This window comes from Mobula hypostoma, chromosome 22 (assembly GCF_963921235.1).
Source record: "Mobula hypostoma chromosome 22, sMobHyp1.1, whole genome shotgun sequence".
In the NCBI taxonomy this organism is placed as follows: domain Eukaryota; kingdom Metazoa; phylum Chordata; class Chondrichthyes; order Myliobatiformes; family Myliobatidae; genus Mobula; species Mobula hypostoma.
This window is the reverse complement of record NC_086118.1, coordinates 50,231,055-50,244,437: the sequence shown is the minus strand read 5'-3', so window position 1 is coordinate 50,244,437 and position 13,383 is coordinate 50,231,055. Positions and strand designations below refer to the sequence as shown.

The following is a 13,383-nucleotide window of genomic DNA, read 5'->3' as shown; positions in this document are numbered from 1 at the left end:
TACACAACCTGAAATTTTTACTCTTCACAGACATCCACGAACCAAGATACCCCACAGAATGAAACATAGAGACATCAGAACCCCGAAGCTCTCCTCCCCCTGCCATCGCACAAACAACAACACTGCTGTACCTTCCGTAAGGCAATAAGACATAGGAGCAGAACTAGGCCATTTGGCCCATCGAGTCTGTTTCGCCAGTTCATCATGGCTGATCCATTTTTCCTCTCAGCCCCAATCTCCTGCCTTCTCCCCATATCCCTTCATGCCCTGAACAATCAAGAATCTATCAACCTCTCCATTAGACGTATATAAAGGCCTCCACAGCTGCCTGTGGTAATGAATTCCACAGATCCTCCGCTCTCCAGGTAAAGAAATTCCTGCTTATCTCTGTCCTAAAAGGACGCCCCTCTAGTCTGAGGCTGTGTCCTCTGGTCTTAGACTCTCCCACCAGAGGAAACATCCTCTCTACATCCACTCTATCAAGGCCTTTCACCATCCTGCACGCATGCAGAACTCGTTGACTTTATTAACTTTGCCTCCAACTTTCACCCTGCCCTCAAGTTTACCTGGTCTATTTCCGACACCTCCCTCCCCTTTCTAGATCTTTCTGTCTCTGTCTCTGGAGACAGCTTATCCACTGATATCTACTATAAGCCTACTGACTCTCACAGCTATCTGGACTATTCCTCTTCTCACCCTGTCTCTTGCAAAAACGCCATCCCCTTCTCGCAATTCCTCCGTCTCCGCCGCATCTGCTCTCAGGATGAGGCTTTTCATTCTAGGACGAGGGAGATGTCTTCATTTTTTAAAGAAAGGGGCTTCCCTTCCTCCACTATCAACTCTGCTCTTAAACGCATCGCCTCCATTTCACGTACATCTGCTCTCACTCCATCCTCCCACCACCCCACTAGGAATAGGGTTCCCCTGGTCCTCACCTACCACCCCACCAGCCTCCGGGTCCAACATATTATTCTCCGTAACTTCCGCCACCTCCAACGGGATCCCACCACTAAGCACATCTTTCCCTCCCCCCCTCTCTCTGCATTCCGCAGGGATCGCTCCCTACACAACTCCCTTGTCCATTCGTCCCCCCCATCCCTCCCCACTGATCTCCCTCCTGGCACTTATCCGTGTAAGCGGAACAAGTGCTACACATGCCCTTACACTTCCTCCCTTACCACCATTCAGGGCCCCAAACAGTCCTTCCAGGTGAGGCATCACTTCACCTGTGAGTCGACTGGGGTGATATACTGCGTCCGGTGCTCCCGATGTGGCCTTTTATATATTGGTGAGACCTGACGCAGACTGGGAGACCGCTTTGCTGAACATCTACGCTCTGTCCGCCAGAGAAAGCAGGATCTCCCAGTGGCCACACATTTTAATTCCACATCCCATTCCCATTCTGACATGTCTATCCACGGCCTCCTCTACTGTAAAGATGAAGCCACACTCAGGTTGGAGGAACAACACCTTATATTCCGTCTGGGTAGCCTCCAACCTGATGGCATGAACATTGACTTCTCTAACTTCCGCTAGGCCCCACCTCCCCCTCGTACCCCAGCTGTTACTCCTTTTTATGCACACATTCTTTCTCTCACTCTCCTTTTTCTCCCTCTGTCCCTCTGAATATACCTCTTGCCCATCCTCTGGGTCACCCCCCCCCCCGTCTTTCTCCCTAGGCCTCCTGTCCCATGATCCTCTCGTATCCCCTTTTGCCTATCACCTGTCCAGCTCTCGGCTCTATCCCTCCCCCTCCTGTCTTCTCCTATCATTTTGCATCTCCCCCTCCCCTTCCAGCTTTCAAATCCCTTACTCACTCTTCCTTCAGTTAGTCCTGACGAAGGGTCTCGGCCTGAAACGTCGACTGCACCTCTTCCTATAGATGCTGCTTGGCCTGCTGCGTTCACCAACAACTTTGATGTATGTTCCTTTCACCATTCGATAGGTTTCAATTAGGTCACCCCTCAATCTTCTGAATTCTAGTGCATACAGGCCCAGAGACCGAAGACTCAAATGGTTCAAATTATTCAATTTAATATCAAAGAATGTATACAGTATATGACCTGAAATTCTTACTCTTCGCAGACCTCCACGAAACAAGAAACCCCATAGAATGAATGATAGAAACAACAGAACCCCGAAGCCCCCCACCTTCCCCTCCCACTGCACAAGCAGCAGTTCTGCAGTGCCTCATGGTGCCTTCTTCCCAATGGCGGCAACGAGAAGAGAGAGCGGCCCATGTGGTGGGGGTCCTGGATGATGGATGCTGCTTTCTTGTGGCAGCGTCCTTGTAGATGTGCTCAGTGGCGGGGAGGACTTTGCCCATGACGGACCGGGCTGTGTCCGCCAGTTAGTCGTCACAGTTGCAATGTAAGATATGTGGCCAGCCATAAGCACGCAGAAGGCTCCCTGAAACAGCGGTGTAATGTTGTCCGGATAATCTTTGCTACTTGTGGGATAAATGATGGGTTGGGCACCAGAGATAATTCCTGTGTTCCTTTTCAAATGTTGCCTTAGAATGCTTTACATCCTTTTTATTATTCTTTCGGGGGATGTAGGCTTTGCAGGCCGAGCCAAAATTTAATCGAGATTTGAAAGTGGGAGGGGGAGGGGGAGATCCGAAATGATAGGAGAAGACAGGAGGGGGAGGGATGGAGCCAAGAGCTGGAAACTCCCCACTTTCAAATCTCTTACTAGCTCTTCTTTCAGTTAGTCCTGACGAAGGGTCTTGGCCTGAAACATCGACTGTACCTCTTCCTATAGATGCTGCCTGGCCTGCTGCGTTCACCAGCATTTTTTATGTGTGCTGCTTGAAATTCCAGCATCTGCAGATTGCCTCGTGTTTGCGTTTTTAACAGCAAAACAAGCTCTTTTCCCATTGCAGCTTGGCACCATTTTGAATCCCGCCCGTCTTTTCATTTTCTTTCCCTCATCCCTGTCGCTAAGCCCTAACCTCTCGTCCAACTCCCTGCGCTGTCGTCAAAGCCATCCCTACGAACCAAACAAAAACAACTAAGTTTGAGCTGTGGCATTGATGGGCATCGCAGCTCGGAGCCATCTTAACCGTAAGGCTTAGCCACTCTACCAGCCTCCTCTACTGTCGCGATGAGGCTACACTCAGCTTGGAGGAGCGCGGCACCTTATATTCCCTCTGGGTCGCCTCCAACCTGATGTCATGAACATCAATTTCTCAAACTTCCAGTAATTGTCCCCCCTTCACTTCTCATCATTCTTGTTTCCCTCTCACGCCTTCTCTTCTTACCTGCCCATCACCTCCCTCTGGTGCTCCTCCCCCTTCTCTTTCCTCCATGGTCTTCTGTCCTCTCCTCTCAGACTCGTCCTCCTCCAGCCCTTATTCTCTTCCACCAGTCAACTTCAGAGCTCTTTACTTCATCCCGTCCCCCTACCCCCCCCCCCCGGTTTCACCTCTCACCTGTCACCTTCTACTTCTTTCTCCCCACCCCACCTTCTTATTCTGACTTCTCCCTTTCCTTTCCAGTCCTGCTGAAGGGTCCCGGCCCAAAACGTGGACTGTTTACTCTTCTCCACAGATGCTGCCTGGCCTGCTGAGTTCCTCCAGCATTTCGTGTGTGTGTGTGTGTGTGTGGCTTTGGATTTCCAGCATCTGCAGCTTTTCTTGTGTTTGCACTCCACGACCATGCCCCTTTGCACTTAGGTGTTGCTGGTGGAAAGGTCTCTTTGTCTCTCACTGTCATCACTCTGATAAGTTTGTCCAACAATATATAACCTCAAACGACAGCAGCTCTTTGAAAATGACAGTGCCACAATTGTAAAGCAACTGAAAATCCATCATCCAATCACAAGCCAAATTCTCTGTACTTGAAACGTGGGCAAATTAAAGTCAGATATTTGTGGTCTGTAAGTGCTCTCCGGATGGCTTGAAGTGAACGATCGCACTGTTTGAGTGTAGAATCGAAGGAAGCCAATGTGTCACCGTGCCTGATCCAACGTTTGATGAGATTGAATCTGCAGTGGTGACATCATCCAATCTGTTAACTTCTTCTTTGACTCATTGTCATCATTTCTCTTTTTAATTCCTCCAAACAGTCATCCCTTGAGGTGTCCACAACTAGAGAGCTGGAGTTTAGGGTGAGGGGTAAGAGGTTCAGAGGGGTTCAAAGTCAAACTCAAAGGAAATGTATTATCAAAGTATACCACACAGGACCTTGAGATTCATTTTCTTGCAGGCATTTACGGGGAAATAAAGTACAATAGAATTTATGAAAACTATAAATAACCTCCATCATGGGTAAAGCCTTCTCCACCATTGAGCAACCTACATGAAAGCAGCATCCATCATCAGAGACCCCCACCATCCAGGACAAGCTCTCTTCTCACTGCTGCCATCAGGAAGAAAGTACAGGAGCCTCGGGACCCGCTCCACCAGGTTCAGGAACAGTTATTACCCCTCAACCATCAGACTCTTGAACCAGAGGGGATAACTTCAGTCGCCCCATCATTGAAATGTTCCCACAACCAATAGGCTCACTTTGAAGGATTCTTCATCTCACGTTCTCAATATTTATTGCTATTTTTTTTCTTTTGTATTCACACAGTTGTTTGTCTTTTGCACATTGGTTGTTTGTCTGTCCTGTTGGGTGAGGTCTTTCATTGATTCTATTATGGTTCTTGGATTTACTGAGGATGCCTGCAAGGAAACAAATTTCAAGGTTGCATATGGTGACATATATGTACTTTGAGAATAGATTTACTTCGAACTTTGAATACCACCATTCTGATCTGTCAAGTGAAGAACTTTACTTTGAACACAGAAATTTTAACGGAGGGAGCTTTCTACGTAGAACCTAAAATGGTGAATGCACTCAGTGGCCACTTTATTAGGTACAACTGTATATTTGCTCATTAGAGCAAATATCTAATCAGCCAATCATGTGGCTGCAATTCAATGCAGAAAAGCATGCGGACATAGTCAAGAGGTTTGGTTGATGTTCAGGCCAAACATCAGAAAGGGGAAGAAATGTGATCTAAGTGTCTTTAACCATGGAATGGTTGTTGGTGCCAGATGGGGTGGTTTGAGTATCTCAGAAACTGCTGATCTCCTGGGATTTTGGTGCAAAAAACCAAAAGAAAATCCAGTGAGCAGCAGCTTTGCACATGAAAACACCTTGCTAATGAGAGAGGTCGTAGGATAATGGCCAGATTATTTCAGGCAGACTGGAAAGGGACAGTGGCTCAAATAACCATATGTTACAACAGTGATCTGCTGAAGAGCATCTCTGAATGCACAGCACGTTGAACCATGATGTGGATGGGCTACAGCAGCAGAAGGCTATGAACATCCATTCCATGCCCACTTTATTAGGTACAAGACATTTCTAATAAAGTGGCCACTGAATGTTTTCAAGGGTGAGATCCTGCTTGTGAACTGAGGATCTGAGTTGGCACTGACTTGTTCAAGATTTGGAAGCATTTTGTGAGACTATAGCAGTCATTTTTACATTTGAGAAGGTCACTGAAGACAGTTTTCTCTGTGTTTCCAGACGGGACTCCCATCAGTGAACTCACGTGGTCTTCTTCATTGGCCGTGGTAGCAGTCTCCTTCTCTGGGCTCTTCACCTTCATCTTCCTCATGCTTGCCTGCCTCTGCTGTAAGAAAGGAGACATTGGGTTTAAGGTAAGAGGAATACGTTCCTTGTTTTTCCTCCTCTGTATTTCTGGACAGAGGTAATAAAGATTGGAACACCAGGTACTGGTGAGAATGAGTCTTCTTCGGGCTGAGGAAGAATCAGATATGGAGATAATTTCAGCTTTCATAATTGTGAATCTGTATGCCACAGGAGACGAGACAGGGACAGAGGTATATTGTGGGGAGTTCGGATATACCCAGCAGGGACGGAGGTATAGAGGAGTGTGAGTGGGGCGGGAGATATACAGTGGTGTGTGTGAAGATGGATATATGGAACAATGTGGTGTAGGGGGAGGATGGATATATGGAGAAGAGTGTGGGGATAGATATGTGGGGGAGAGTGTGTGAGGTGGGTATGTGAGGGAGCATGTGTGCCATTGGGTGTGTGGGTGTGTGTGTGGGGGAGAGTGTGGGTCTGGATATGTGGGGTTCAGTGTGTGGGGTGGGTATGTGAGGGAGCATATGTGCCGTTGGGTGTGTGGGATCAAGTGTGTGACGGAGAGTGTTGGGGGGAGAGTGTGGGAGAGGATATGTGCCATTGGGTGTATGGGGTTAAGTGTGTGGGGATGTGTTTCCCTTTTACAGATTGTTACTAGATTATGACAAAGTACAAATAGGATCAATCCTGCTTAACCCGCTCTTGTGCGTTACCCCATGCTGATGTCAGAGTCACAGGAACCTTTGTAAAGGAGAAATGGTTTATCTGGAGTGTTTACTGTCAGACATGATGGCAGCGAGTGAGTTTGCTGGAAACTGCCTTGTCACAACGTCGCCTTGCTTTAGCTCTGCTGTGTTAGTTTGGATACCTGTACATATTGTGGAGGCGGAAGAGAAGTAGGTGACAAAAAGGAGTAGAGAAAGGTTTGAATATTTCCTCGTTCTGATGAAAGGCCATCAGTTTGAAACGTTAACTTTGTTTCCCTCTGCCTGACCTGCTGAGTGTTTCCAGCATGTTAAGTTTTTATTTCAGATTTTCCAGCATCTGTGGTATTTTTGTTTATCCAATTCCCCTGAAACAGCTTCTGCGTGCCAACAAGGACCTGCTTCAGACGATGAGATTTTCCAAGCTCACCTAAACTCTGTGCTCAAGGGAGCATTATATTACATTGTCATGTGACCCACCTCTCCTGGGAGATAAATCTCTCATGTGAATTTAATGGTAGCAGCTAAAAATCACCACAGTAATCACGTCAGGAACTCACTGTCAACCTATCAAGCCACAAGCTGGTATAGGTTCAGTTCCGTAACAGAGCGTGAATCTCGCTGTGAGTGCAGTCTTCCATCTGGGCCTCAACACTGCCATTGGATACAGTGGCAGCCTGAGCCAGTGGACCAGTGGAGCACTGGCTCATTATTACTCCTCATCAGCTTGTTATCAACCTGAGCCAGTGAACCAGTGCAACACTGGCTCATTACTACTTTCTGCTTCCATTGATCTCAATGCAGAGTTAATCCAGCACTAAGCTTGTCCGGGGGCAGTTTACGATAAATCCCCTCCATCCCACATTAGCATCAGAAAATTAGTAGACATGTATTTGTTGGACTTTGCAGGTACAGGAGTTCTGGGGTTTCCATCAATGAAATGACTACTCAATCTCTTCAGGCAATTCTGTCATTCAGTGAGGTCCTGGATGATTTGACATTTGATTTCAGCTGCACCTTCCTGCCTGACTCCCATGAACCTGAGATTTCCCAATAGATCAAGCACCAACCTCACCCGGTGTCACGCTCAATGTTCGAGCATTGACAACTCCGTCTGCAAAGGCGCACGGCCTGTAGCGAGAAGAATTTCCTCTCTACCTCCGTTTAATAGTTGACCCTTTATCCCGTGACAGTGTTTCTCCCACAACTGAAAGCATCCTCCTCAGTATCCACACTGTCCAGCCCCTCTAGGAAGCTTATACAGTAAGTTCCAATAAGATCATCTCCTGTCCCTCTGAGTCCCACTGAGTATTGGCCCAACCTGTTCAACCTTTCTGGAGCAGACAAGCTCTTAGGAGTCAACCCAGTGACAGTGTAGAAGGCAGCCAGGCAGCCAGGGGATTTGATATAGGTTGGAAGGATCCAAAACATTTCTATTCATGACTAGGGAGCTGAATTAGTTGTTTCAGTAGAGAGATCAGCAAGGCTTCATTTCTAGATAAAGGGTCTTGACCTGAAAATTAGACTGCCCGTTTCCCTCCACAAACCCGGCAGCTCGTACTTCCCCCTCACCCCGAACCCCGCCCCCTTCTCATTCTGGCTTCTTCCCCCTTCCTTTCCAGTTCTGATGAAAGGGTCTTAGCCCAGAACATCGACCATTTGTTCCTCTTCATGGACTCTGCCTGAGTTGCTGAGTCCCTGCAGCACTTGGTGTGTGTTGCTGTGAATTTCCAGCGTCTGCAGAACTTCCTGTGTGCTTCTGATTTGCCGCCCGACCTGCTGAGTTCTGCCAGCATCTTGTCTCTGTGGCTTCTCCGCTTTGCGACAAAGCTGATACTCGGGGGTTGATAACTGGAAAAGGGGCACCGGTGGGATCCACTGTCCCTCTGCTCCCTAGCACCACTCATTTGCAAACTCGGTTATTTATAACTCTTCTCATTTGCTTCCCCACCTTAAACAAAGAGAGAAAGAACCAGTGGTTATATTATACCTTGTACAGCCTCGTGAAGCCCCTCCCCCATCACCCTGCAGTCAAAAAGTACTTCCAGTACTTCTGGACAGTAAGTTCCCATCGGCAGTAGGAGTAGGCAGCCGTCGATCCCAGGAGATCGTGGGTTTGCGCCTCTGGTGGACTGTGTCCTCTCCAGGCTGCAAGCCCGGGCAGGAAGATTTGAAGAACCGGCTGTTGTCCTTGCAGTGGGTTCCCCTTCTCCATGACACTGATGTCGTCCAAGGGAAGGGCAAGTGCTGATACAGCTCGGCACCAGTGTCGTCGCAGAGGTTGCCAGAGTGAAGTTGTAAACAATATCGAACTGCCTCAGGGACCCCAGCTCCAGGTTTCTTCCTCAGGATTTACTCCTGAAGCCTTTCCTATAGGTGGGTATGGCCGCAAGGCAGCAGAGGTTTAAAAGCAGAGTTTTCCTTTTCCTAGGCGGGCTGACGAGCCCCACCTGCCCAAAGCAACTGGTTTTGAGGCTCCAGTGGTCCACCTTTACCCCTTCTCGTCAGTAGAAACAGTTCCACCGGGCCTGGTAACTAAGCCACACGTGAAGGCCAAGAGTTGGACTTGGTTGTCAGAGGCTGTTGGAGACGCACGCCATTTGGAGCACTTTATAGGTAGTGGGAGCTTGTCCCCTCTACCACCCCCGGCTGTGAAAACCTTCAGAACCTCCCTATCAGTAACAATGGTAAAAAGACCAGATCACTGCTTTATTTTCAGTAATACTGGTTGTTGGATAAATCCTTTCCTTGCTGTAGTCTTTATTGAGAAACTACAGCCCTAAAAAAGCCCCTTGAAACCATTTTCAGCTGTGTCTCGTCATACTGGCATATTGGCGTAAGGCGTTGAATCTGTGCACAATGCGCTGACTGCCTGCACACCCAGTGTTTTTTACGAAACCGCTGTCCCACAATGTACATGGATCACGTCGAGGATATCCTTTGCAAGTTTCAAAGTACAAAGTATGTATACAGTATACAACCCAGGCAGCCACAGAACAAGGACACGCCGTGGAAGCCTTTTACAGAAGACATGGAATGCTCAATGTGCGAACAGCAAACCAGCCAGCAAATGCCACACAATATTAGACGTCAAACTGCAGAGTCCCCGAGATGGTCCAGCAGTGACAGCCACCGAGCCAGCTCAGTTTAGCACTGTCGATGACTGCAGGCCTCGGCCGCAGAGCCAGTTCCGCGCCGAAGCGCCTCGATCAGGTCGGGCAAATAACGAAAAAGAATAACCAGGAACACGTGGAACGTGAGCCGCAGAGTCCTCCAAAAGCAAACCCACAACCCCGGAGCGTGTTCAGCACTGAGGGTGCTAAATATCAAACCAGAGAGTCCCACGGCCACGAGCCATACCTCCCTCCGCTGGCGGCGAGAGAGAGACCGGTCAAGCACAGCAGACGGTGCCGAGCACGCGCTCGACTTCCTCTTCCGTCTCCATTGATCTCAATCTTGCTCAAAGCTTCAGTCTTTAGTTCAGTTGTGTGACTTGTGCCAAATGTTCAGAAAACAGGAAGAGTACCTGATGCGATTTAATATATTCACTGAACCGCAAATACAGAGAAAGGTCTGGTGTCTCCTGATGACAGATGGAGGGCATGTTGGAAAAAACATAAATTACCACAGAGGAACTGTTTGATTTACAGGACTGGAAAGCTTCTATTTCGGGTGCTCTTATTCCCCTTTTGTTCCTTACTTCAATGGGTTGATTTATTGACAATCAATCGATTGACGCTGCTGCTTTAGTTTTGGCGTTTTCGTTAAAGACATGTGGTCAGTTGACGAGATGTTCCCTCAGTCAGCCAGAGTGTTAACCTCCACCGAGGGAAGCGCCCCAGTACCTCGTGGGTTAAATGTGCAGTACCCATGAGGAGGGTAGTAATTAAGTTCCTCCTTTGAAGCCTAGGAGTAGGTTGGAGTGCAGTTACGTTAGAGGTATCGTAGTGTATCGAGGTGAGAGAAGTATTTAAGAAAGCTGAGACTAGGCTGTCACCAATCTAAAGTTTGCAAAGTGCACTGAGCTGACGTTGGAGGCCGTGTTGAGTGAGGGCCACAAAGGTGCAGCCGGGAGCTCAGCAGGGCACACAGCCGACACTATCAGCCAGACAACTGAAAGGAATGAAAATTTGCAGCTCGCGCCACAGGGCAGCCCTGTGCTTGCTCCAGCCAGTGTTAGACCTATGAAATGCCCTCCCCATGGGCAGGTGGGAACCGCGCACGTCAAGGCCGCACGCGAGCGGCAATGTGATAACAAGCAGATCGCTTATAGTGAAGGTGAGGAATTAATACTGTCTGGGGCGCCAGAGAAAATTCCGTTGCTCTTCAGTACGCTCCCAAGGGATGTCTGATATCCACCTGAGAGAACAGATGGGATCATGGTGTAACGGTTCATCCAACAACCACCTCTGCTACGGTGCTGTCTGTCTGCTGATTTCTCTGCCCAGGGAAGCAGCAGAGGCTACCTCATCGAGTCCATTTAAAACACAGTTAGATTGCAAGTTCACTGAAGGCTGAAAGCCTGGAGACAGCCCGTCCTAGGGTTAGAGGACTATCTGCTTGCACCCGTGGGTGGGTGGGTGAGTGGGAGGGAAGAATGGAGTTTGTTTTGCCGTTGTTGTTGCCGGAACGTGTGGCGACACTTGCGGGCTGCTCCCCCACCACCCCTCCCCCCAGCACATCCTTGGTTGTTAACGCAAATGACGCATTTCACTGTATTTTTCAATGTACACATGATAAATAAATGGGTCTGGTCCCATCTCAGATCAGCCATGATCCTCCTAGATGGCAGAGCAGGCTTGATGGGCCAAATGGCCGACTCCTGCTCCTATTTCTAATGTTCTAATGTAATAAGTAAACTTTCAGCAGGTTGAAGGCATTCTCTGCTAAACTCTGGTGCTTGGCCAGTGCCAGGGACCGTACTATTTCCCCCCACTCTTGCAAAGTTGCCGCTGCAGAATGGTCAGATTTCAGTGTGTGCCCACCTGTTCACAGTGACCGAGACCAGTGGGTCTCAGGGTGGGGCAGGGTCTCTCTCCCACCTCTGAGACAAAGTAGTGTGAGGCGGAAAAACACGCAAAAAGAAATTGAGTTCATGATTTTAAGTAAGATCGAATCTTCAGCCGGAAACTTTTCCCCAGGGTGGAAATGGGGAATACAGGAGGACATGTTAACTGTTGGGAGGAAAGTACAGGAGGGATGTCAGAGATAGTCTTTTTTTAGACAGAAAATGGTGGGTGCATGGAACACACTGCCAGGGGTGGTGGTAGAGGCAGATACGAGAGAGACATTTAAGATACTCTTAGATAGACAAATGGATGATAGAAGAATGGCGGGGGGAGCTACATGGAAGGGAAAGGTTAGATTGATCTTGGAGGAGGTTCGACACAACATGGTGGGCTGAAGGGCCTGTACTATGCTGTGCTGTTCTATGTTCTATATGTTCAAGGTTGGTTCACACAATTTCAGATAACCTGCCTTTCCTGTTTGTGACCGGTTCTGATGAAAAATTTGCAATGACCTCCGTTTCTCTCTCCCCAGATGCCTGACCTATTGTATACCTCCAGCATCTTCTTGTTTCTCTGTGTCACTGAATGAGATCTGATTGACATTCCCTCCCTCTCAGTAGACCACATTCAGGACCGGGGACCCTCCCTCTCAGTAGACCACATTCAGGACGGGGACCCTCCCTCTCAGTAGACCACATTCAGGACCGGGATCTCTCCGATTCAGATACTGATTAGGCTTGCTCCCTGAGCATCTACTTCTCACTGGGGTGGAGTGAGGGAGCCTTTCGATCTCTTGAGGTAAAGAGATGGGAATGTATTCTGGAATACCGGCCCATCTGGTCACTTTCCCCACAGGAGGTATGAACCTCTGCATATTTTCTCCAGATTTCCTCATTTCATTAAAGTCCAAACCCAAAACAAATATAGCTCGTTGGGTGAACCAGCTGCTGGGTCCTCTGTTGGACACAGCTTCGCCACAGGAGCCTAAGCCGATAGGATTTAGGAGAGTCCACACACCATTGTACTTGTGAAGGCAACAGCCATAGTGGTGCAACCCCAGACAACTGGTCCGAGCCTTCAGCATACGTCCTACAGTGTAGTGGAAGCATCTGTCTCGCGTGTGGCCTGGATAACTGGATGTTTTTTTTTGCTGCATAACATCATAAATCTCTCCCCAGTAATCACTAGCTTGCGTCTAAGCCACATGCTTTCAGCTTTTAAAAATGAGACCAGCCTCTGAGTTTGTGCACTGTCGTTAAACCCCAAGATCTGACAATGTATCTGTCAGAATGGTTGTCTGCGACATGCATCTAAATTTGGTGCAGGATTTCGGGCAGTACAGTCATTTCATACGGTTAAAGTGGAGAGTGAAGTGTAGGAAGCTGAAGGGCAGTTTGTATCCATGGTGAATACCTGCAGACCTCCTCCTGGATCCCTCGTGTAGGGATGGTGCTTGTCTGTAAATGGTCAGTCAGGAGATTGGACCACCACTGCCTTCTCTGCCCACGGACAGCAGTGCAGCAAGGTACCACAGACAACTTTCGTACGTACGGATTGAACAAGCCCACGAGCACGTGAAACTAGTTCTGAACTAATTGTAAAGCTCTTCCTGCCCTCTGGTTTACACCTGCACCCCCCGTTGTCTTAAAGCTCCTAAGTTGGTGACACGGTGGTTACGAGAGCAGTTTGGGGCCCTGTATCTTAGAAAGAATGAGCCGGCATTAGAGGGGCTCCAGAGGAGGTTCATGAGAATGATCCCAGGAATGAAAGGGTTAACATATGAGGAGTCTTTGTTGTCTCTGGGCCTGTGCTCACTGGAGTTTAGAAGAATGGGGGGGGGGGGAATCTCATTCAAGCCTGTCAAAAACTGAAAGGCCTAGACAGAATGGATGTGAAGAGTCTGAGATGAGAGGGCACAGCTTAGAGTACAAGGACATCCCCTTAGAACAGAGGTGAGGAGGAATTTCTTTCTGCCGGAGGGTGGTGACTCTGTGGAATTCAATGCCACAGATGGCTGTGGAGGCCAAGTTACTAGGTATATTTAAAGTGGAGGTTGCTAGGTTC

At 48.5% G+C, this 13,383-nt stretch overlaps 1 protein-coding gene across 4 annotated transcripts in view; it reads left to right on the top strand.

Annotated features, from left to right (window-relative positions):
* aatkb (apoptosis-associated tyrosine kinase b) overlaps window positions 1–13,383 on the top strand; it is a 384,531-nt gene that overhangs the window by 253,822 nt on the left and 117,326 nt on the right. For all 4 annotated transcript variants that reach the window (XM_063030543.1, XM_063030541.1, XM_063030540.1 and 1 more), the window contains exon 3: window positions 5,523–5,656. In XM_063030543.1, the coding sequence (XP_062886613.1) occupies window positions 5,523–5,656 (134 nt within the window). The remainder of the gene's footprint in view (window positions 1–5,522; window positions 5,657–13,383) is intronic.